The sequence below is a fragment of the Microtus oregoni genome, unplaced genomic scaffold, assembly GCF_018167655.1.
Source record: "Microtus oregoni isolate MIOR12 unplaced genomic scaffold, Mior012 000032F_ref0000030, whole genome shotgun sequence".
Classification (NCBI taxonomy): Eukaryota; Metazoa; Chordata; class Mammalia; order Rodentia; family Cricetidae; genus Microtus; species Microtus oregoni.
In genome coordinates, this window is record NW_024543091.1 from 9847244 (window position 1) to 9873130 (window position 25887).

Here is a 25887-nt window from a genome sequence, read left to right on the forward strand (position 1 = left end):
GGCTAGGCTATGTCTGACTACTGCAAACTGACCTCTGGTCAGCCATCATCCTTAGGGGTCAGGTGCTAATCAAGTGCCACCCGTGGCCAGGCCCACTGCCTTCAAGCATGTATAAGTCACATGTCTCCCACTTTCAGGGATTAGGTTAGTAAGCACTTTTCTCTGCTCTTAGCTCTTGCAGGACTCTACAGCTGAATTAGAAATGCTGAAAATTAGAAAAAGCTAACAAATAATATTTACACATACAGAGATGAGTAACCACACCTCATTTACAGAATTCTTAACAAAATATGCATCTTAAAAATTCAGTGCTCCAGAACACTTAAAATGAGACAAAACAAAACAAAAACCACAAAACCCAGTAGCTTCGCTGGACAGTGGTGGCACAAGCCTTTAATCCCCAGGAGGTAAAGGCAGGGAGGATCTCTGTGAGTTCAAGGCCAGCCTGGTCTACAGAGCGAGTTCCAGGACAGCTAGGGCTGTTTGTTACACAGAAAAACCCTGTCTCGAAACTAACTAACTGTAGTGATAAGAGCGGCGGGGCTGCGTCCCCAGCACCCCGGCCGCCTGGCTAGCTTATGCCCCGAAATAACAACACACAAATTGTATTCATTTAAATATTGCTTGGCCCTTTAGCTCTAGCCCTTACTGGCTAATTCTGATATCCCGATCAACCCATCTCTAATAATCTGTGAGCACCGGTCTTACGGGGAAGATTCTAGCCTACGTCCATCCTGGGTCGGAGCTGTCCGGGAGAGCAGAGCTTGGCGTCTCTGTCTGAGGCGTCTTACCTCACTTCCTCTTCCTCCCAGCATTCTGTTCTGTTTACTCCACCCACCTATGTTCTAAGCTATGAGCCCAAGCAGTTTGTTTATTACTTAACCAATGAAATCAACAGATTGATATATGACACTCCCACATCAAACTAACTAACTAACTAAACTAACTAACTAACTAACTAACTAACTAACTAACTAACTGTAGTTACTGTTAACATTTGAGAGCAGAATAAAAACAGGTAACAATCACATGCCCAGCTTCACATAGTAATTTAAAAAAGACGCAGAAAGCTCCACAATGTTTGTTTCCATCTCTGCCTTACCAACTGTGTACTGGAGAATCGATCAAAGATGTAGACAACCCGAGGAGTCCCACAGCAACAGGGGGTGCCATCTGTGATCTCTTTTTCTCCTCAGTGAAAGACATGCTTGTGTTCTTAGTGTGCAGAAAGCATCATTTTCAAACCATTTGCTTCTCCTTGTAAGAGACACCCTTTAGAAGGGACCAACAATTTCTGCTGATACTGTTCAGCCAGACTGTGAAAGTGTAAAGATGGACTAGAACATCCACGATCACCAGATGTCATAACATAGAATTTAAAATATACTCAAAAGACAGCAGGAAAATGAGTGTCCTGGGAGACATAACACTCAGATCTATTCAGGCCAGAAAGGGAACCCAGAGCACATCAAAGTCACCAAAGTCCAACTTGGTGGTTTAGTGAAGTTTTTTTTTTTTTTTTTTCCTGGGGTTACTAAATGGAGTCTGGGCTGGGATATACTAACAGGAGTATGGTTAGAAGGTAACTTCTAGGAGCAGGGATGGCTTAAAAGCAGCTGCTTCCTCCAAAAGCCCTCCCCAGTACCCACGGTAGCTCACAAAAGCTGCAGCCCTGGAGCTGTACATCCTGCAAGCAGATGGAGAGTTCTGGGCAAGCTCCTCTGGGCAGCCTGGCTGGTAGTCTCCCTCCCGGCAGTTGTCTGCTCTGTTTATAAATCTGTTGAGAGGGTTACAAGAAGGGTTCCTCTTCCCAGACAGGCATGTTTGTTTACAGCTTCCCTGTCCTCTTGAAGGGAATGTTTCTATTTGTAGGAAAGCGTCCTACAAGGGAAGGATGAGAGTCAGACGGCATCAACAGAAAACCAAAAATAAAACAGAAAACACAAATCCAGCCCTCAGGGCTACCATGAGTGCGGACGTGATAACTCCCTTAGTGGAGAAACAAGGGAAGGTGCCGGGGTGATGGCCCAAGGTAAAGGCACCAAGCTTGACAACCTGAACTGTCAAGTTCAAGTGCAGACACATGTAAGTGTGTGCACCTGAGTACATTAGTGCACGTACACACACACACACACACACACACACACACACACACAAACACGTGCTTGCACATGCGCACACATACATAATTTCTGTACAAGTCAAGGGAAGAGTACTAATTGGCAATAAGAGACCCAGTATAGCGGTCTTGCTTCTGATTATAAAGACTGTTGAGCTCTAAATTATTCGTTTATGGAATTCTATAGGTTCTCAGGTTTCTGAATGGTTTGAATTAATGTATCTTTGTCATGAATTCCAAACATCTCTGCAAAATTATTCTTAAATTTAAATCTGGGGATGCACAATTAAGGTCTCAGCGTTGCATTTATTAAAAGGGCCCTGGGGTTTTTATGCAAAGAGATGTTTTGTCAGTGTCCAGCTTTGCAATGATTTGATTAGCACACACATACACACACACACACACACACACACACACACATATACACACACATATACCTCAAAGGGTCACTCCTGTGTTCCTTTATAAAATGAACAAGTCACGTTCTTGATCGATAGAAGACCCCTGGGAAGTCCTTCTGTATATATGTATTGTTTTTATTGGTTAATAAAGAAGCTGCTTTCAGCCAATAGCTTATAACAGAATATAGCCAGGCTGGAAGATTATCTATCTATCTATCTATCTATCTATCTATCTATCTATCTATCGTCAGGGAGAAGCCACATAGCTGCCACAGGAGACAGACACCTCCACTGGAACCCGCCAAAACTTAGCCAGTAGGCCACGACCTTGTGGTGATGCACAGATTAATGGAGATGGGTTAGTTTAGGATATAAGAGCTAGCTAGAAATACACTTAAGCTATTGGCCAAACAGTATAGCAAATAATTAGTTTCTGTGTGATTATTTTGGTTCTGGGCAGCTGGGAAACAGACCCTCTACCCCATCACAGTTTATATCTTGATATCATTCCCTTGACAACAGCCTTTCTCTCAGGAAGACTCCAAGCTCTGACACTCCCTTTGTTTCTCAGAAAAGTAACCCAGTGCCTGACATATGGCAGATACTTGGTAGCCACTTACTCCAAAGAGCTTCCTAGCCTGGGCTGTAATTTATAACTACCTGTAGGATACATTTACCAAGATATTCTCTCTCTGCATCCTGGCATTTCTGTGTGAAGAGGCTAGGTGAGGGTATCAGCTGCTCTGTCCTCTTGTTCTTCCTTTATCATCTTGAGACAGGATCTGATACTGAACTTGGAGCTTGCTGTTTTTTTTTTTTTTTTTTTTTTTTTTTTTTTGGATAGCCAAGCAAGCCGAGGTGATTAGAGACTCATACAGCCACACTTGGCTTTTGTATAGGTGCTGGGCAGCCAAATTCAGGTCCACAAGCTTGTGTCTGGAGCAAGTGCTCGTACACACTGAGCCATCTTGCCAGTCTCTTATTTGTTAATTAAAAAATTAAACACACCCACATATAAATTTTGTATAGTTAAATGTTACTATTTTAAGTAGATTGTTTTGAGTTTAATAAATGATCACATGTAACTACCAAGCAAATAAATAGTTCCATCACTTCCCAAATTTTATCAAGCCCTTTGGCATTTCTGTCCCTTTCCATTTCCATTTTAATCTGTTGATTAATATTTAGTTGTTTTAATATTTTGACTAATATTAACAAAACTGCCAGTGATATTGACAAATAACTTATACCAGCTGTTTTTGTGTGTATTCCATGAAATGTAATGGTTAGCTCATTAGGGCAGACATACAGGGAAGCTTCAAATTATTTTGTATAGTGGTTTTAACCTTTTACTTTCTTGTCTGCAATGCCTGAGTTCCTGTTACTCTGTATCTTCAGTAACACAGGATTACCAGTTGTTTTTTCTCCAATGGCTAGATGGTGGGTGGTATTTCACTTTCATTTTAAAATGAACATGTCTGGATTTCTGGATCTCAGTCATCTCTATCTTACCAGCTGCCACTGTAGGAATTTGTGGTTAAAATGTAATAATTACACCATACTACAAAAAGGTGAGGAATTAAAATAACAAACTCTTAATCGAGCCACTTTCATCCTCTCAGCAGTAAGGGCTATCTTGCTCTTTGCGGTGATTCTGGTATCTAGCATGTGTCTGGTGAATAATGTGCACATTTATTATTATCTGTTGTTATGCAGTAAACTATCCTGAATTATCCATCCACAGTGGGCAGGTGGTCCTGAATTATACAAGGAAGCACAGTCAGTAAGCTGTGGAAACCAAGCCGAGAAGCAACATTTCTCCACCTGACCTTTGCCGAGCTCAGTTCCTGTCCTCTCTTATCCCAATGATCAGATGATGATCTTGACGCATAAGCCAAATCAACCCTCAAATCTTAGACTGGTTAGTTGTCAACTTGTCACAAGGTAGAGTCATCTAGGAGGAAGGAACCTCAACTGAGAAAATGTCTCCATCAGATTGGCCTGCAGGCAAGTCCATAAGGCGTTTTCTTGATGAAAGATTAAAGTGGGAGGGCCCAGCCTACTGTGGTTGGTGCCATCCCTGGTAGGTGGTCCTGGATTGTATGAAAGAGTCAGCTGACCAAGCAGCATTCCTCCACAGCTTCAGCTTCAGCTGCTGTCTCCAGGTTCCTATCCTGCTTTGGCTTCCCTCAAAGATGGATTGTGATCCGGAAATTTGAGCCAAACCAGCGGTTTCCTCCCTAAGTGACTAAGTCAAGGTGTTTCTAGCAGCAACAGAAAACTGGAACACAGAGCTAAATGAACACAAATCTGGCAGTTAAGCCATGTGAACCCTGGTAGTTCTCAGAATCTGCAAAGCCGGTGAGAGTGTCTGCTGTTCAAAAGGCTGCAGTGTCTTTGGAAATAAGAAGATACATAGATCGCAACACAGAGAAGCTTAGGAATGCTTTTTCAGGGTGGAATTCTTAAAAGTCCAGCCATATTTTAGAAATACATATATCATAAATAATCTAGTGCGAATATCTCTGAAAAAGCAACATTAAACCGAGTAGGTCAGCTTTCTATAATTTTTCAAAAAGCAGTTGGAAAACCCGCAAAGTTGATGAGGTATTTTCTTGGATGTCTCAATCAGAAACCAATTTTTTCCACGGGAGGTGGCAGAAAAATGGGTTTCATACATGCTTCTGGAATGCAAGAATGAAGGAGGAGTGGAGGCTCAAAGTCCTCCTCAAGAATGCAGGAATCAAGTCAGCACAAACGGAGAGCGGCAGAAATTAGGCACGGGCTGTAACTAGCAGGCCTTGTTGGTAATCCTGAGGTAGAAACAAAAGTGGATTTTTCTCCCTCTTCAATTAAGAGGCCCTCCTGATAGAGATGAGATGGTTATGCGTCCCTTCCTCTCTCCACTTGGGCAAAGTGCCCTGTGTAGTTAGAAGGACTGAAGGGACAATTAAAAAGGGGTCAGGGCAAATTCTGCCTTGGTCACTACGCATGCTCACCTTCCAGTCTTCTTCAGATTTGAGCTGTGGGAGCATAGGGCTTCCGTTGCTGGGTGGGGAATCGGAGGAGACTCTTAAAACAGTCCATTGTTACTGTGTTTGGTCTAGACCGGATCAACAACAGTTCATGAAGGAGTGTCTGGTCTATTCTGAGATCGTGACTGGTGATCAACAGGAGGGAATGGATGGTTCAAGTATCTGGCTATGCTAATGGAAAGGTGTCAGGGGCAAAGGAAGAGTCACGCTCCTCATTCCGAAAGCTATTACTTGCGTTGCAGTCTCCCCTCTGTATGGAGTAGGGGGCCGTGGAGGAAACACAGAAGCCAGGTGCAGGAGGGCTCATTTGGCCTCCAGGACCAGTCCCTTCTGTACTTCTTCAGCCCAGGTTAGGCCCCAAGGCACATTTGGCTGAAGTAGAACTTGCCCAAAATTGCATCTTAGCCACCTCCTTTCTTCCCGGAGCATCTTTTAGAAGATATTGAAGATTCTGACACCCATGCTTTTGGTAGCACCAAGAAGGGGGTGATGCTTACATCTCAGATAAACCCGGGTAACTGAAGATGCTTTCAGGACGTGGAGTCCGCCGACGTGTGAGCAGACGCAGGACACAAGGGGGTGGGGGTGTCGGAAAGCCAGACTCCGGCTCCAGCGCTAGCCCAGGCTCAAGGTACGCTGCGGGGCGGTACTTCCTGACCCCGGAAGGGAAAGTTGTTTTGGGGAAGGGGAGCAAAAAGAAGAGGTACAGTGAGTAAAACTAAAACTCGGAAGTTGTTGGCTCTCTCTCTGGCCTTCGGTCCCTGTCCTCCTCTGGTCCTTTTTAGAGCACGGTTTCCTCCAGAGTCCCACGCTGTTCAAATTGCCGCTAGGAAGGGACCGCAGGAGCCCCGGTTCCCCCGACCCTCCCGGGAACCGGGTCTCCAGGAAAACCCGGAGCGGAGCATCCCTGGCCGGGACACGCCCTCCGCGTGCGGCTGTGTGCGCATGCCCAGTGCGCGGCAGCCGCGAGTAGGAAGCGGAGCGCAGCGGAGGGGGAGGTGGGAGGGGACGGTCCTCCGTAGCGAAGGCGCGGGACGCGGCACGGTTTCCCGTGGCTTCCTCCGGGCGTTTGGGACCGTGGAGCCCTTGCGAGGCACGAGCGAGCCTGGGGCCAGCAACGAGCGCGGAGCAGCTGGGCGGCCGGGCGGAGCGGGCTCCGAGCCCCGGGCTCCGCGGCTCGGGACCGGGCTCCGGCGGCGGCAGCGGCGGGGGCGGCGATGTTCCACTGCATTCCCCTGTGGCGGTGCAACCGTCATGTGGAGGCCATCGACAAGCGCCACTGCTCGCTGGTCTACGTCCCCGAGGAGATTTACCGCTATGCCCGCAGCCTGGAGGAGCTGCTGCTTGACGCCAACCAGCTCCGGGAGCTCCCCGAGGTGAGTGCCCGCCTCACCTGGCGCGGCGGCCCGGTCTGCGCGCTCCTCCGCCGACTGCTTGGCTCCAGCAGAGCCTGGTCAGCGGGGAACCACGACTGCCGTCAGCCGCCCCCATCCCAACTTGCTTCCCGAATCCCATCCGCCAATAAAAGTTCTTTTTCATTTATACCGAAAGTCTTGGTATTTAACAAGTAGTTACTTGGCGAGTGGAGAGAGGTTCTGGTCCATTAAAGTAGCTTTGGGAACTAACGCCTGTTAGGTGGAAGCCAGGTAGCTCACACTGTTCCCACCTGGGGGCGACCATGCGCCCCATCACGCCCCAGGGCCGGTCGGCTGCCAGTTCCCTGGCCAGTGGCCCGGAGCGCCTCTCTTTGGGCTAAAACAGGTCCCAGAGGACATTTGGGACCTGGCAGCGCGCAAGTAAGCCTCCGTATCTTGGCATCTGTAAGGAATGTGCTCCTGGCCTTATCTTTGTGGGCTGTGCCCTGGAGAGACGGCGCTTCGTCGGCTCCCCTGACCCCATGGCAGCATTGGGGTGCTGGGCAGGAGAGCTGGTGCTGGTGGCCAGGTGCCCGCCGCTGGGGCACTGCGTGCGTGGACCTGTTGCGTGGTTGGAACTGCCTTAAATGTGGCAGTGGCTCCCGCTGCGAGTCAGTCCTGCTGCCGCCTCTCTGTCCCTGAGCCTCCGCGGAGCTTGTTTGGGTCTGTCCTAACACTCACTGATGCCGTACCTATTCAGAGTTGTTTACGAAAAATTAATCATTTGCCGGACCAAACTTGTCCGGTGACAGATGCTGATTGTGCTTTTAGGAGGGTCGGGGCAGGGGTAGACGCTGAACTTTTAACCCTTGAATTTGCTTCAGGACTTTAGCTTTAACAGTTAAAGGGGAAGGCATCCCAAACCCAGGTGTATGTAGGAAGTAAGCCTGTGGCACTCCAAAGGTTCAGGAAATGGAAGACTGCTGGGGGGCGGGGAGAGAGCCTAAAGGCCGGAGCCTCGTAAAGCAAATACCTTGTTTGTCCTTTGGTAACGCTAAAGCCCTGTCATTTTCAAAGACGTTCTGGTCAGATGTTCTTGTTTGTTGGAACACGGGCTGATAACGATCTCCAGCGCTGACAGAGTTTAGAAAATCTGAACTATGTTTTTCTCAACATCTCAAGAGATGCTCCTCTTGAATTAAGTTTCCTTGGTTCTCACGGCCGCCTGTGTGTAATCCCAAAGATTCCCCTCACCAGGAACAGGGCACCCCCCCCCCCCCCCCAGTTTATTTCAGTAGGAAAACCATCCAGTTCCCTCAGGCATGTCTGATTTTGCAGGCATTTTCAAACACATGATCAAGTTTTTAGCCTCACTATGTTCTACTTAAGTGGTAAGATCAGTGCTTTAAGTTGTATAATTTTCGAAACATAGCAAAAGTGACTTTAATGCTTTTCAAGGGATTTGAAATGCAGTTATTAAAAGACTTAGTAAAAAGCTCTTGACGATCAACTTGGCTGTAGCATTTGTGTTTTATTGTGGAATTGGAAGCTGTCTTTGCATTGGCCCTTCATTGCCTTCCGCAGTTTGTGAGATTTCCTGTAGTGCTGCAGAATTTTGCTTGGCGTAGGAGACTGAGAGTTTTGGACGGCTCAGGTATTGGTCAACGACAACGCAAGTCTGATGGCATTCTGTAAATAGAGTGAACAAACATTTCAAAACTGAAGGATGGCCTTCCTTATTGGGAAGTATTGCTCTCACAGCCTGTAAAGATCGTGGTCCTGTAAAGTGGATTTCTCTCTGTCTTATTTCACTGTGACAGTGGGATTGTACGTGCCTGTTTGTTTCGTTCAGCTTTTCCTTGGGCTGGCCACTGTTGGTGTTTGAGATCATATAACTCATTACTGTTGCTCACTGCTCCCCCCAAATTCCCGTCTCCCCACCACCGTATCACCACTCTTGATGGACAGCTTCAAAGGTCCTTAGTGTGGTGGCCATGCCAGCTGTATGTTTTATTGCCTATAATCTGGGAGCACAGCCAAACGGGAGGCCTGCCCCTCTACCTGGGCAGTAGGCTTTGGGATAATGATAGGCACCTAGTCTCCACGGAAAAGCCTGCAACCTCTCATTTGCCCCCACATTTTCATTTACAAATTGAGATGGGGAATTGCAGTGATTTTTCTCAGGGCTCTGCACTGTATTAGACACAGTCTCTGGCTCCCCCCACTTACCGAACTGCCAGACAACTGCAGTCACCCTGAACAGGCAGCCTGAGTCTGGCTCATTCAGTTTCTGAAGTCCATCAAACCTTGAGCTATTCAGTCCCGCCTTTTTGAGTCATGTGATTTAAACTTGGCCTTGTTAAACATTTATTGAAGCACCATTACTTACTAGTTATTAAGAATGTAGAGATTAAAGAAGCTATGATCCTTCCGAGCTGATCACAGCCCTGTGGAGAGGCTGATGACTCAAATACAGAGGTGATGGGGCCGGAGAGGGCAGCGCACTCCTTCAGCCCACTCACCAGCCACAGACATGTTGTCACTCAGCTACTCGACCTCAGAAGTGGGTCAGCTTCGCGGTGGCTTCTTGACAGTGCAGGCCAAGGGTCAGCACCCCCATCTTGAGCTTGGCTTTGGTTGGGTGACAGTGGTTATGTCTGTCTGCGGCTTCTGTGTCACCTTTCCCTGCAAGCTAGATTCTTTTGGTGTCTGCACTAAGACAGTCTCTCTCTCTTGCCCTCTTGAAGTGCCTGCATGCTTTCGTTCTCTCCTGTAAGCACGGAACCTTACCCTTGTACCCAGTAGGTCTTGCTCAATAAACAGTTACTTTTCTAGAATTTTCTATTGTCTCCTCTTTGCCTTTTGCTAGTCTTTGGTTGATTGCCCGATGAAAGTGTTTCCCACACCCATCCTCCTCCCATCATTCCTTCACATCCTCACTTGTCTTTCAGTTCTAGAGCAGTTAACACGACCTAAGCATAAACCTTACATGCTTTATGTGTTCCTTGTGTGTCTACCCAACTGAATTGTTACCTCCACGAGGGCAGGGTTGTTCATGACTGAACCTAGGACACATGTGGTACGCTGTGGGCCCTCAAGTGCTTGTTCCATAGAAGACTCCTCATGTGTTGACTTCAGAAGTCTGCCATCATAATTCCCCTTCCTGTGGCTGCCTTGCTACTCTGTTGAGACGTCAGTCCGCACCTTTCTTTCAGAACCCCTTGTCCTTCCTTGGAAGGCTTTGTCTTCCATCTCTCTTGTGCCGTCTTTGGCGTCTTTGAAACAATCCTTACACACTATGGACACTTGCCATGATTATGAGTTCATTTTCAGCACTTGTTGCTTGCTCAGGCAAGGGGCTGTCTCCCCACTTAGAGCAAGTTAGCCATGTTTCAGTTAAGTCTTCTCTTTGGAAGTGCTGCAGTTCCATTTCTGAGGGATGGGGTAGCCATTCTTCCTGTTTCCAAGGTCTATATATTTAATGGATTGATTTCCTGCTCTGTCTTGTCATCATGGTTTGTTGTTTTCTCTTAAAATGCCATCTTTTCTCTCAGTTTCTTGTACCCACCTCCTTGGTTTCGCCTGGATCCATAGAGCTTTTTGGTTATCTTTTACCAAGACTCTTTGGGTTGTGTCTCGAAGGGGCAGTGGGGCCCACATGCTGGATTTAGAGCATTCAAGACAGAGCTCTGTGTCTTGGATACTTTTCTTTAGCCTTATTTTCTGCATGTGTTAGAGCACTGTTTGCTTTACAGTGTAGTCTGAGGATATAGAAGATCCATGCAAATGCAATCTATTTCTGAATACTGTGGCAAGAACTTACTGTGTTTCTAACTGAAGTTTTAAGAACCATTCCCCCTCCCTGGAGTTTGTTAAACCCAAATTAAAGTTTTGATATTATTTTCAGCAATTAAAAAAATCACACATCCTGTAATGTTTAGATGACTTTATAAATGAGTGATTATTGCCTATCCTCCTAAGCGCTCCTTTCATTGTTTATAGCTAATGGGAGGAGAATAGATGTGGCCTTGGGAGAGGCAGGTGATGCCGGCAGTTGGACAGGCAGAGCGTCTGCTGTGCTTCCTCAGAGAGAAATGACAGGAGCTGAAAGGGTAACAGCCTCCGTGGGGTAGTTGCTCAGAATTAAAACCCAAGTCCTTGCACCTGGTTAATATTATTTACTACATTGTCAGTAGCCGGGTAGCATCTACAACATTATGCAATTGCTCTATGATGCCAAGTTACCGTCGAGGTCTCCTTTCTTGTCTTTATTGGATTTTTAGATTGTTTTACTTAGTAGTTTATGTAAGAGCTAAGGATAGGGATGACACACCTATATGCTTAATTGGGTGTATAATAAAAATAACTCAATTATTCCATCTAAGACCAATTTCACGTTTAAGGAATGTGAATGTTTACAGGAAAGAGGCTGAAAAGGGATTGTCCCTGCTGATGCACACATTTATCAAGTAGAGAAACAGTTCATTTCTCAGACATCCTGCTATTACTTTACAGTTTAGCACTTAATTGCTTTCTGATTGTTTTCTGTGTTGGTTCACACCTTCCCCATAGATTTCCTCATTCCCTACACTTAGAAGTTGTAATTTTCTCAGGTTGGATAGTATCTGTGACATAATTATTATAGCTACTCCTTACTAAGTTCCAAATTTTGTAGTAGGGTCTTTCCAGAAATCATTTTTCTTACGCCGTATAACAAACCATTGTAGTCATTATAACTTCAGTTTTCCAAATGCAGAAAAAGGCTTAAGAAACTGAAGAGGCATGGGAACATTTGGATCTCCCCCACCCTACATCACCTACCTGGCGGGCCGGGGCCTGGGGCGAGTAGAAGCCTCTGTAGGAGGCTTTTTCAGCTTTGAGGAGTTTCATACTTTGGGGGGCAGGGAGGAATTGAGAGAGGCTTTAGAGGAGGCCATTCAGAATAGGCTAAACGGAGGGAAGAAATGCACTGTGCACCGTTCCAGGTGTGGCAACTGAGGGGGCCGCCTGAGTGGTGGAATCACACCACAGTCGAGTTGAGCTCTGCCCTGGGCATCTTAGGTACTGGGAGTTGAGTTATTGTCTTAGGAAGGTGATTTCTGGGGGTAGAGGATTTCTGGGAGATGAGTCAGGAACCCTTGCATGGTGCAGCTGGAGGACTTTTGGCATCCTTGTAGGAAGACTGTGGACAAGGCCCCGAGACCGTGCCTCCTGGGAGTCGTTAGTCTACTGTATCACCTTTGTGTCATGCTCACCCACCTGGAGTTTGGCTTTCTTTTGTTGATGTGGGATGCCTGCATTTACTAAAACACTGGGAGTTTTGTATGTAGGCTCTGCCTTGGGAGGAAAATGGCCAGCCAGATGTGTTGTGGGTAGGAAGAATTTGTTACCTTTTTCTATTTTCAGGTAAATGTGGCCACCGTGTTTATAAAAGTGTATCCATAGTGACCCTGGTAACCCCATGGGCTTTATTTTTCTGGGAAACATGAATACATCTCTCTCTGTATAGATCTGAGTACATCGATATAAGTGCCCTGAACTTTTAACAGACTTGAAATTTGGGGGTTAAAATGCTGCTGTCTTTATAGAATGCCAGCAGTATCAGTAGTGACAGTCGCAAGCACGGGAGGGAGGGCTGCAGTGTGTGATGGGCAGCTGGGGAGTGTTCAGGAGGTCAAGGGCAAGTTTGACAGCTGTAAGTTTCCATTCCAAGTGCAGGGCGCTTGTCTTCTGCCCCGAGAGCTGCGTGAAGGGTGAAAATCATGGGCCAGGCCTTGGTAAGTGCACAGGAGGATCTTCTGGATGGCCATTAACTTTCTCTTAGGTGTAATTAGTGGACAGGAATGGTAATTTATGTTGCATGTTCTAGTATGCGTGTGTGTGTGTGTGTGTGTGTGTGTGAGAGAGAGAGAGAGAGAGAGAGAGAGAGAGAGAGAGAGAAGTTTCAAATACCTTGGAGTCCTTGGAGGGTGTTTGCCCTGATCATTATTGTTGGAGAGTTTACTTATGAAAGGTAAAACTTCTAGAATCCAGAGACTTGACTCACTCAGGGGTGGGGTGGTATATTTTGTTTCTAGGAACCTCAAGGAGCAAATTTGCCTCATTTGGGTGGGAGGAGGTGTTATTTCTAATTATGGAGTTGTCTAGCTGATTTCTTGATGGTTTGACTAGATGGGACCACTGTGGCCCCTTCTTGCCACAGTTCGTGCCTGCTTCTTTGGAAAACATAATTAAGAGGAGTAGTCAACTTGGGCTGGAGGGTAAGGGCTCTAGCTTAGATGGGTAGTTGTGAGGGCCAGATGTGGCTTCCAGACCATTCAGGATGTGACGTGAGTTCAAGCTGATCGGCTTGTTTCGAAAATGCTGGCTCCACACCTCTGTCTTCATGCTGCTGCTATGGCTGAGTGTGGGCTGTGGTGTCAACTTGTTTTGTTTTTCTGATGAGACTGATTTGAGTTCGATGCTTGAATTAAAAAAAAAAAAGAACCCATTTTTCTTGTCGTGATATCATCCATTAGCACGTTTATCTTTCTTTAAAACTATTTTTGAAGAATGAATAACGATTGCTAAGTTTTGGAGCCCAGGGTGGTGTTGCAGTGCGCACAGGAATCACAGACCAATGGATGCAGACTCGGCACCATGCCTGTTGACTCACTGCTTCGTCATTTCCTCATGGTGCAAACCCTCCCTTTTCTTGTATATGTATGGGAGTTTGCTTGTGTGTGTATCGTGTACCTGTGTATGCCAGAGTTATAGATGGTTGTGAACCAGCATTTGGGTGCTGGAAATCAAACCCAGGTCCCTTGGAAAAGCAACAAGTGCTTTTAACCACTGAGCCACCCCTCTAGCTCCAAACATTCACTCTTAAAAGAACATATTCTTAACCTTGCCACAGCAGTAATGCCAGTACTTGGGAAGCTGGGCTAGGAGGTTTGAGAGTTTAAGGCTAGCCTGGGCTAGGTAGGAAGGCAGTGTATTAAAAACAAAAACAACAAAAAGAAAAAAAGAGAAAGAAGAAAGGAAATAAAGGATTTTTAGGAGGGATTTCTTCTTCTTCATACGTGGCCACGTGTTATCATTTAAACAAAAAGAGGACTCCTCCATCACGAATGATTGCTGGGTCCTTGTTCTGGTTTCCCGCTGTATCTTGGACATTTTCCATATCAATGTGTGTTATAGGTTAACATCGATGTAGCTTTCAATTGGGCTTTACATAATCATTTTAAAAAATTGTTCTCCTACTGTTAGGTATTTGAGTTGCTTCTAATTACTTTCATTGATGAACCATGCTGGTTTAAATGGCTGGTACAGATTATATTGTATGCTTGGGCAGATATGTCTTGAGAAGGAATTTAAAGAATAATCGTTGGATGAAACAGAGTGTACTTGCAGTTTCTCTCCCAGGCTGGAGATTCTCTTCCAGAGGAGCCCTTGGGTAGGCCCCAGTCAGGTTGGTCAGAGGTTTATGCCAGGTCTCTGGGAGAAAGCTTTTAATGTTAGCCTTCAAGGAGCCAACCGTTTGTTCTCAGGCAAAGAAGTTTAGCATTCTGGAGCTCCTAATGGAGTTCAGTGTCCCATGGTGCTGAAGGCCAAGCATTGCTGTGAGCCTCCAGAAGAGCTCATTGTTCTGACTTTCTCAGCATCTGAGCTTAGAGGGCCTGACAGTGGACCCGGCACTGTAGACAGCTATCTTTTGCAAGATGACACAATACTGCGTTAGGAGAAAAGATGGCCTGAGTTGACATGGTTCTGTTCCCAGAGCGAGGTGACAGTTGTGTGTAGGATGTCTAGCAGCACAAATCTTGGGCATCCCCTTGGTGCAATGACCGTGAGTCAGTACCCCAGCCTTCCTCTCTCCACTGTGGCCCCATGCAGGCCTGAACTCGTGGCTTGAAGAGAAAGTATGCATGACAGCTGGGGAACTATTGGAGCTGTGAGACTTGATGCAAACAGCTAAATCTGTACTGAGCCTGTGCCTCAGTTTGATCATCTTTGGAAAGAAAGGAGTGGAGTCCCCACCCCGTAGAGTTGTTTGAAGATTAACTGTGCTAACACCTATACACTATGGGTAAAGGTAGCTGGCAGATAGGAAAAGACAATGCGATTTTACCCTTATCGATGTTGATTGTTTAGTGTTAGAAGCCCAGGCCTTCATTGTTCCCATCTCTGAATCCTTTTTCAATACTTGGTCAGAGTGATCTGAGACACAGATGTAAAGAGTGGCGTCTCCAGCGTGGCCTCCCTGCACTTGCAGGGTAAGTTTGGCAACATTCTTGTCATCTGCTTTCTCCTGCCCTTTTTGCAACTTGCACCTGTGCTGCACAATAGCCAACTGCCCTGAGTCACTAACACTGTCTCATGCTGTGAGGCTTCCTGTCAGCGACTGAATCTTAGCTGCTCCACTTGGATCCCCTGTTTCAGTGCTCCGATCCTGCGGGACAGAGGAACCTTTTCCTTCTCCTCTGTGGTCTACGGAGTTCACCCATACTGCTTTTGACTGTCAACAGCCCTGTTTTCCTTTAAAGCAAACGATGGAAGCCCCCCCCCCCCGCCCCGTGTTTGCTTCTACTTTTCATTAAAGCGGCTAGCATAGAGAAGACATCAGCTAGATACTTGAAAATGTTCTTGAGGAAATTTGTGGCCCTTTTGGGGGGAGTGAATGAAGTTAATGGGTTTGGAGATCGCTCAGCGGGTGTGGCGCTTAGCACCCAAGCCTGGCAGCTTGTCTCTTAGTGAGCCTCTACCAGGAGACGGGAGGTGGGGTAGGAAGAGCTGAAGCTCACAGGACAGCTGCTCACAAGGCAGTAGGAAACAACAAAACCTGTTTCTAACAGGACAGCAGATAAGGGCCGACCCTTGAGGTTGTCCTCAATTACTCATGTTCGTTCTCTCTCTCTCTCTCTCCCTCTCTCTCTTTCTCTCTCACACACGCACATGCACACGCACAGGGGGTTTTGATGACACCTGTAAATGTGAGACTGAAGATTATACTAAGAATCTTGACTGTCAGCAGTTCCTGCCGTACGTGTGGACCATGATGATGGAGGAAAGACAGCACTGACTTAGGAGAGAACTCTTGGTCCTTGTCCTCGCCCAGTTCTCTACGTGAATGGTGGAGGATGTCGATGATGTACGGTTTCCTTTTGTGTTCTGACTTTCTCAGTTGCTAATTCAGAAGTTGCTATTCCAGGAAGACCTTTCAGAGAGCAGTGCCATAGGTGTGCACTTGCTTCAGGGGGCGCTTGGTGAGGTGAGTGGAACCCCAAATCTAGGCTTAATTATTGTAGCCAAGCATTTGATAATCAGGCAAAACTTTTCCAGATGAGCATCTTTCTGTGGTCATTGTTGATTCCCAGAGTCAATTAAGAAAGAAAGACCAGCAGATTTCCTCTGGTTAGCGTGCATACCTTCACACACATAGGCGCCTGCGCATCTCTCCCCAGCCCACACACACTGACTGCTTTGTGTCTGTCGTTTTTTTTTTTTTTTTTTTCTCAGCCTTTATAGCTACAAGGAGCTGGGGGATTTGGCTAGGACTTCTTGTATCTTTAGTAAGTTAGCTCAAGTCAGAGGTGGTGGTCCTTTCTGAGGTTGGCTTGATACCAAGAGAATAGATTTGGGGACTCCGGTTCAGGAAGAGATCGTTAGGAATGTCAATGGATCAGGGTCTGCCCAAGGTGGTTTTTCAGGCCATAGTTCTGTGCTCTTCAGGAATAAGTACCAGCTCTGACAGGATGTCAGAGGCATCCTGGCTCAGGAGCGGGGGCTGGGTTAGGACTTCCCTGTTTCCTCACAGGCCTCTGGACCTTTCCTTATTCCCTCTGGGTATTCACTGAGTGCTGGCCCTGCTTAGGCTTTGTTCTTTCCAGCAGGGTAGATAGAATCTGTGTCTCTGGAACCGCAGATAAGCAAGTACAGATCTTTGATTTTTTTTTAAAGCTATCATTTTATTTTATTTTATGGGGGGTGGGTGGGAAATGAATGGGGTAGAGATGTAAGATGTGAAAGACACAAAGAATAAATAAAAACAAAGTTAAAAAACCCAAAAAGCTGCAAAGCAGAAATGCCGCAGAGAGTACGTCTGTGGAGGTTCCTGTTTCTCACAAGGCCCCTTCAGGAAAGTGACTCTTGTCCTAACGCATGGCAGGCAGCCACTACTCCAGCACAGCAGACGATGAGCTTGGTGCTCTAAAGTCTTGGCATGGGATGGGTAGCAGTGGGAAATTAAGGTGACAGTGTTTGCTTGTCATCGCTTGGTGTCTGGCATGTGGTAGGCGTGAGATCTCGCTGATCTCACAGAGGATACGTGGAACTCAGCTGTGTAGGAAGTGCTGAGTATCTTGAGTCCTGGTGGGGGTTTTAAAGAGACCTAGTGGTGGGGGAAGGCCGGTGATGAGAATCACACAAACACTGATGTGTTCTGGGGACGGTGCCTCAGTCTGTTCTGAATTCTCCCTGTGAGTGACACAGTCCATGCTTGCAAAGCCCACGTCCTCATTTCACATCAAGTAGCTTTTTCCTACAGACAGGACATGGGGACACAGAGACCCCGAACAACTTGCCACCCAACTGTTAGGTAGCAGAGCTGGCACTTGAAGACATAGGCTCTTCACCACTGGATCTTCCTGCCTCGAGGTCAAACCCATTGAAAGCCCCTGCTGAGCCTGGAGTCCCCGTCTGTCCTGTAAAGGGCAGCAAAGAGACTCACAATGTTTGGCCGCTGTTGCGTCATTAAGAGAAAGAGCGCTGAGCTGAGAGATCACCTTCAGAATCAGGTCACCAAGCATTAACGAGCTCATTCATGCATAATCTCTTGAAGGTTAGTGGCATCCATTCTTTGGTCTGGAAGCCTCACCTCAGGAGATAGCTAGCAATCGGATCCTCACCGTTTTTTTTCAGTGAAAGCCCATTTATTAGGGAATCATACGCTGCTTTGTCGGAGCAGTGCCTGCTGTAACTCTGCCGTACCGGAAGTCGGCTCCCTGTTTGCAAAGCGTGGCATCAAGACATTGGCTTGAGACAGTCTTCGTTCTTGACCATGCCTGCCAGTACTGTAAAGTGGGTCCTACTGTACCTTCTGGGAATGCACACATCCCCATACTGCTACCGCTGGGTGCTATTAATGAATAAAAACGAGCGTTTGGTAGTAGCTTTCATGGCCCTTGCTGTGACAGAAATCCCTGGTAGACAGGGATTTGCTTGAGGAGCAAAGGTTTGGTGGGCTCATGGCTTCAGGGTTTCACCCTCCTGGAGCAGGGATGGCAGGGTAGAGTTGATTCTTGAGAGACAGCATTGTGAAGACTAGGAAGCTGAGAAAACTGGAACCATGGACAAGGGTAGTGGCCCGTTGTTCCCAACCAGCCTCCATCTGTAAAAGCTCTACTTCTTTCAAAAACTTAACATTGGAGATGCAGCTAGTGTTCCAAACACAGCCCATAGGGATGTTCCAGATTCAAATAAAGCCACCTAGCCTAGCTAATAGCATGTTACATTTACATGTCTGTTTTCCATAACTTCGTTCTAACATGGCAAGGTTGGGGACTGTGGCAAGTTATGTGTGCCCAGTGTTTTCTATAACTGTTGTGATTCACTAAAAGTTTATTAGACCCTGGGTTTCCAACTTGACTTTTCTTTCACCCTTCTTTAGTAGCTTGTGCTTAAAAGAAAAGGAAGAAAAGAAAATAGAAAAGAATGTAACTATGGCAGAGGATACGGCTTGTGATCTGTATTTCATCGAGTCGTCTAAGAACGTTAGGCATCCTGAGGTGTCATATTCACTGTTCAGGTTTATGTCTAAGGTTGAGGGCGGGCAGCACGTAACCCGTGGTTTCAGTTCTCTGGCCCTTTCACACACTAGCGTGCAGTCCTGCAGACAGGAGTTCATTCGGAGTCCTCTAAACCACAAGTTGCAGAAATTCTCCTACTGAAGCGCCTCTGGTTAAAGAGGCGTTTGGTGACCTCACACATCCAGGAACCTGAAGGTAATGGTGCTAGGTTAGTAGGTCACTTGCCTCCTACGCAGAAAGGGAAGGCATGGGTAGTCAGTGGCCTGTGTTAACCCCATCAGAGAGGCTGGGGTTAACAGTGCCTGGCTCCCCTTTTGGTGAGAAGTAGATAGTGGGGAGTAGGCATCAGGAGGGGAGAAGTGCCGTGTCCGCAGTGGGTGAGGTGTGTGGAAGGCAGGTAGCACAGCCTGCTGAGCCTGCTGGCTCCTTGCATATACCTGCCTTTCCCACCATGGGGTAGCAGGTAGCTGTTGTGTCTCCTTAACCCTCTGTCTTTTGCCAAAACACAGAGACCATCTGTGTTTCTGTTTTCTAAGAAGCATCTTTAGAACTAATGATTTCTTTTTTCAGATGGTGCAAAACAAAAAAGAATGACTGTCTACGTAGATATTTCCCCTAGGCTTTATTGCCATATGCCTGGGGAATTCTGCAAGAGAACAAAAATTAAATAAGTAGGGTATTACAAAAGTTGAAGTCCCATACTTGTGGACTTTCTCTGATTGCCTGTGCTGTCGCTTCTGCTTGGGATGCCCTCCTGTGCCCGTGGCACCTCCTCTGCAGAGCCCCTCAGGCCACACCCCAGGCACGTCTCTGTGCTTCCCCAGCCACTCAAGGTTCACGTCTCTGGTTATGTGGGAGGGTGGGACTCAGCTGTGCCTCTGTTTGTTTTCTACCTGTCTGTCATCGGTCTGGATTTATGTGAGCCTGTCCCAGGCATTGGGAAATTCAGTGCCTGAATCACAGGACACAAAAGAAAACAAATAAACCTATTGTACTGAAAAATGCGTTTTATTTTTTTGTGGAGTAGTTCAGACATGTAAACTCCTTGACCTGTGTTCAAGACCACCCATAATGGGATTCCTGCCTTCTTAAGTCTCCTGTGTCTCCTACAGTCTTAAATGATTGCCTGGGTTTGGTTTACCTTCTATTGCTGTGATAAAGGCCGTGACTCTAAAAGAGGATAGGGTCTCTGTGACCTCAAAGGTTACCTAGAGCAGGAAGGAACTCACGAATCTGGAGGTAGGAATTGAAGCAGAAGCCGTGAGGGAAGTGCTGCTTACTGGCTTGTTTCCCATGACCACCTCAGTGTGCTTTCTTATATAACCCAGGATCATCTGTCCAGGGGATGGTACCACCCACAGTGGGCTGGGCCCTCCCACGTCATTCATTTAGTGAAGAAAATGTCCTGCAGATTTGCCTACAGGTCAATCTGATGGAGGTATTTTCCCAGTTGAGGTCTTCTTTCCAGAAAACTCTAGGTGCCAAGTTGACAAATAAATAAATAAATATAGATCAGTTAATCAACCAGTACAGGGGCCAGTGTGTCCTTGTTTCTCCAGCCTGTGTCTGTATACTGTAGGTTTTATGCAGCGCTGGCCCAGGGTAGCCGTAGCAAGAGTTAGCTGTGTTAGCTGTGACGGAGAGCAGGGCCACTGCTGAGTCCGCAGATCCTGCTGGTCAGCAGTAGCACCTAAGATAACACGTCAAGATAATGTCATTCTGTTGACAGAAGGACATTTCCGCCCCTCCTTGCCTCTTAGCAGGGGTGTTAATGAGGAGTAAAATGGCCAAAAGGCAGGAAGTGTTTCTGAAGCCTCGGCCTTTGCTGTCCACATCCCAGATAACCCTCCCCCTCTGGAAACAGTTATAGTTTTTGAAATACCAATAACAGCTATGTGTTAACTGCTGTCTCTGGCCGCACCTACTCAGGATTTGGTCCTTAGGTGGGGAAGTCCTTTTGTTAAAGCCGACACTGAGGGATTTGCAGAGGGCATAGTCGAGAAAAGACTTCACCAAGGTTAAGACCCAGTCTGCCAGCCGCCAGAGATGAGGCCTGTTCATGTGAAGATGTGGGAGCTGTTGTTTCCCAGTGTCTCGGGCTTAGCCTTGGAATCTGGCAGCTAGGTAGATCGGTCTCAGCAGACACTCTGGGAGTCCTGGGCAGCTCGAGCACAGGCAGGGGACACCACAGAACCAAGAGTGAAGTTAAGGAGATGCTGGCCTAGATGCACTTGAAGCTGTGGGTGAATGAGTGTCTAGAAAGATATAAACTTAGAAACCACATCCTAATGGTAACTTGTGGACAGATTGGAGGGGAACAAGGATAGAGATGGATTATGTATGGAAGCCAAGCAGGGCCAGAGTCTGGTGATTTGGAACATAGAGCCAGGGAGACCCTGTGATAGCTGGCTGCTTCCCAGGCTCAGCACGTGAGAAAAGGGGCAGGATGAGTGTGGCAGGTAAAGATGAAGCCACTTGGCTCCCGGTGCAGGTGCAGCAGCCTGCCACAGGCCACAGGTGAAGGAGGTGGGGATTGAACATGGGAGGGGCTTCTGGGAGCCGAAGGTCAGGGCAAGGTATTGTCGGATATCTGTGCTGTTTTCCTGCAGCCGGCCTCTGCTGCTTGTTTTCTTGAAGCGCTCAGCAATCCAAGCTTGATAGAGAAAGGTAGATGTGGATCCCAGGTCCACCTATGTAAAGAGCGGTGGCGGAGTAGGAGGGGATGAGACCTTGTAGGAGTCTGATAGGAAGGTGCGTGGGGTGCTGTAGGCTGGGCGGGGGAAGAAAGGAGTCCCCGGGAGAAGGAAAGCAGTCAGAGCGAAAGTGGAACATGTCACAGGGTGAGCCAGACCTGAACTGTCGAAGACTTGTGAAAGGGTGGGAAGCTCTGGGTGAGGCCGGCTTGTGACTCATGGCTGGATGGCAAGGAGCAGACAGAGAGGCGTGGTGGCCATTGCCCTTCAGAAAGCCCAGGAGTGGTTGTGCTTGCTCTGTGGGTGGGTCAGCTCCACCAGGAGCCGCAAAATCAATGACTTATGGAAGGGCCAGGTGGGCAAATTATAGTTTTCAAAAAGCTAACTATAGACAGACCTGTGGCGAACCCAGAAGCCTCACCCACAAGGGACAGCTCCACCTGCCCCACCCAGCACGGCCAGGTGCACTGTGAAGCTGTCACTGCTTCGCTCCACACTCCCCCGCCCTGCCCCTCCTCCTTGGAAATAATTTTTTATGCTCAAGTGACCTGACTTTTAAGCACTCAGCAACCGCCAGTTTCTCAAGAATTTGGAAAAGCCCCCGGGGACTGCAGAGTCCAGGATCGAGTTGCGTTTTAGGAGAAGGAGGTGAAGTGGGTGGTGCCCGTGAGTCAGGTGCAGGAGTCTTGGAACATCTTGCCATTTTTGGTCATCTCATCCGACTTTGAAGATAAGGTAGTTAGGAGCTAATTAGTTTTCAGTAGGAACTAATAGGCCTCGATTGTAATCTGAGGCCTGCGGCTCAAGGGAGCTGTAGACTGGATGTGGAGCCATTTTGCTCCTGATGTCTCCTAAGCTTGCTTTTTTCCCCCCTTCACGTTGAGTGCCTCTTTTTGGCTCTCTAGTTTATTTTTAAAGATTGATGTGATTTTTACATTATGTGTATGTGTGTAAGCTTATGTTTGTGTGTGCAGTTGCCCACGGAGGCCAGAGGTGTCAGTTCCTACGAGCTGGAGTTAGAGGTGGCTGTGAGCGGCTAACAGAGGTTCTGGGAACTGAACTCCAGACCCGTGTGTCTCCCCAGCCCCGCAGTTTCTTGGTTCATACTTCCTCCCCTTGCTTGTCCCCCAGCCTTTTCTTCCCTTAGCATAGTTTCTTCTTCATTTGTGATCTGTCTGATTTGTTTCTCTGTAGAGTTCAGTTCAAGATAGTTGGCTAAACTGTAGGTCAGTTTTTCCCCTATAATGAATGATTCAGTACAGTTTTGTGTTCTATTTCCTTAATGTGTTTGAACTCAGTGAATTAACAGAGGTGTGTCTACATGGTGGGAAACTTTCTCTGAATCGTTAGCTGGAAGGTCCTTACACATCCAGGTAGATGCTTTGCCCCTCAATTTAACCACTTTGTGAACTTAACTCATGTTTCTAAACAGTGTTGGAACTCTTTAGGAATCATTCTCAGGCTGTGTCTGCATGCCATTGGCCATTTTTTCTTTGCTGGTCCTGGCCTTTGCAAATAAATACGTTTGAAGGTTGGCTCAGAAAACAGAGTCTAGAGACTCAGACTATGGAGAAGCTGGGAAATTTAGTTCTGTGCTCACATGAGATGCGACCATGAAGTCATGACAGGCTGACTCACTGGTGAGCCCAAATTCAGGGCAGACAGGGAGGGACACGGATGCTTGACTATCATGGCCCGCTTAGTGGCGTGGCTGCTGTTTTCCTCCATTTTCAACATGACTTTTCGCGAGCTTGCTTTCCAGTGTGGTGTGTTTATTAAGTGACGAAGAGTTAAAATTTCCTATTACCAAAGACAGTTTAGTAAGGTGTTTTTGTTGTTGTTGGAGATAAATATGCAATTCTTGCTTGGGAATTCTGAAATGATTGTGCAGTTGCGTTGCTGTCCTCCAGAGGAGAAATCTTGGGGAAATGGGTTCCCCCAAGGGGTTTTAACCAACGATGTGTGTGGGTCCGTGGCATGGTGTGTTGAACACTTAAACTGGGCCCACCGCCAGACCTCTTGTATTCTTAATCAACAGCTGAGTTGCTGGTCTCTGCTGGTCAGGATAGGACCAACACAACCTCTTAGACCGAGTGCTTTCTTAGGAGCGCTGGAGAGTTCTTTAAAGAAATGGATTCTTAGGTCCCAGGTCCCATGAATCTGATCCATTTCTCCTTGGACCATGGTGGCTCTTGGTGGTACCAGGGGCTATTGGGGATGGTCTGGGGCCACACTGTGTGAAGCACTGCTGTATTACCTTTGGTATTATATGCATGTAGATTCGTGTTCTTTTTTTCCTTTCTAAAGGCCATGTGGTCTTGTGGAGTTACTTAGCACTGTTGAACCTCCAGTTTTTAAATGCTTTAAGTGAGAGTGATAGATTCATCACAGACATTGTGAGGAATGCAGTGGATATAAACAAAGCCCCCAGCTCCGTTTCACACAATATATGACGCTAATTATGATCAGAAGGAAAGGATTCCCATCGGAATCGCTGATGCATGTGTCGGAGGGAGTGTAGAACACTGGGTAAGAACCCTTACTGCACTGCTGCAGTTCTGCTGTGTGAGGCGCATAGACTTGGGTCCAATGGTTCTCTTTAACGCGGGTGGTAAAAAGGGTCATGTCTGCAGGTCATCAATCTGTCAGGCTCCCCTTCTTAGTTTCCTGTGTGAGACTTAGTGTTCTTTCTTCTTTCACATACTGTGTTCCTCTACCTACGTGTGTACACACACACACACGCTGAGCATGTTCTAAGGAACTATAGTAGTAGCTGAGGAATTGAAATCTGGTGGCTCTTGTTTATAGTCCTGGTTTACAAGGCCTGGGAACGCTTTCTGGACAGTGAGCCTGACCTCTCCTTGTGCCAGCTTTAGGGAGATGAAGGCAGCAGTCAGTGAACAAATATTCCTCTGAAATTTCTTGCTTTGGGCAGTATGATCTTGATCTTACAAGAAGACAGTCAGGGTGCATTTTAGAAGTATTTTATTTGTATTTGCTTTCAATGCTAGCAGTGAAAGCTAATACTTGGCTTTTGCCCACAGTGTTGTGAAAACAGAATGGATGCTTCCTGTGCCTGAGATTTATGCAGGGTTCGCTGGTCCAAGCATGGCTTAGCTGGGCTCAAGCACGCTGCTGCTTTTAGTTTTCATCTTCCCTTTGCAATATTTGATGTGGAATAACTACTTTCTCTTCTTGCTGATCATTTGAAGTTTGTTTTTTTGTAATGGGATTTCTTTTGGTGTGTCTGAGGTAATTCCAGCATCAGAAGCATTCATGAGAACAGCTTTACTTTTCAGTGCCCTTGACAGTGGGCACTTACTAGTCTCCACATGTGGATGACGGTGAACACGGTATCAGAGGGTACATCGTTCCTTATTTCATAGTTCTTGACTTGGTTATACTATTCAGGAGAAGTTAGTCTTAAAACACATAACAGATAGTGAGTGTGTTCTGGACTTATTGTAGGTCTGAACTTAATTTGTTCATTGTTGTGTGAGAGGGCCTGCTTTTGGTCCCGTCCATCTGGCTAGCTTAGCTCTGAAATAACCATACAGAAACTGCATTTATTCAAATACTGCCTGGCCTATTATCTTCAGCCCCTTATTGGCTAACTCTCACATATTAGTGGTTTACCGGCATGAGTCTAACCAGCATCCGTCTCGGGCAGGAGAACCATGGCATCTGCCACACTGTCCTTCTTCCCAGCATTCTGTTCTGTCTACTCCACCTATCTAAGTTTTGCTCTATCAAAAGGCCAAGGCAGTTTCTTTATTCAACCAATGAAAGCAACACAAATACAGAAGGACCTCCTACTCCAGTTTAATACCTGACACAATCTGTAGTATGTTTTCCCTGGATTTTATGCAGAAGAAACACCTGAAGAAGAAAAATGACTTAGCCTGGTAATGCTAGGTGCCCAGTAACTTCAGAAACCAGCAGGCACCTTTTAGGGCAGCCAGAACCCAAGCAACTGTTGGAGATCACAGCTTTATCACAGTATGGATGTGTGAGTGACGTGCTGAGATTTGATACGTTTCCTAGGAAAGTTTGTGCGTTACTGTTCTGCTGCTGTAACTGATAACTTCGGATAAGAGAAAAGGTTCATTTCAGTTCACAGTTTCAGAGGTGCAGTCTGTAGCTAGTTGATCCTGTAGTCCTTGGGCCTGTAGGAAGCAAGGAGTGTGACAGAACCCATGTCTCTCCTCATGACGAGGAGAAAAAGGGGAAGAGCAGGAGCTAGACTCTTCTGTTTTCCACAAGGACCCGTCCCCAGTGAGCATAGACCACCCCCCCTCCCCCACGGTATTGTCATGTTGGAGCCTTTGCAAAGTATAGTACTAGGTAAACTGAAGTGCCTTTTGAAGGCTCAGCAAGAGAGCTGGGGGTGGGGTGGGGTGGGGTGGGGGAAGGGCAAGGACAATGTGGAAAGCTGTTCTCTGCTGTTCTGTGGCATTCTTCCATTACTTCTTGTGGCTGCTTTTATATATGACAAACC

At 46.8% G+C, this 25887-nt stretch overlaps 1 protein-coding gene across 1 annotated transcript in view; it reads left to right on the forward strand.

Moving 5' to 3' along the window:
* The first annotated feature begins 6535 nt into the window (after positions 1–6535).
* Lrrc1 (leucine rich repeat containing 1) overlaps positions 6536–25887 on the forward strand; it is a 122075-nt gene continuing 102723 nt past the window's right edge. The window contains exon 1 of the mRNA XM_041679849.1: positions 6536–6931. Within this exon, the coding sequence (XP_041535783.1) occupies positions 6773–6931 (159 nt within the window). The 5' untranslated portion in view covers positions 6536–6772. The remainder of the gene's footprint in view (positions 6932–25887) is intronic.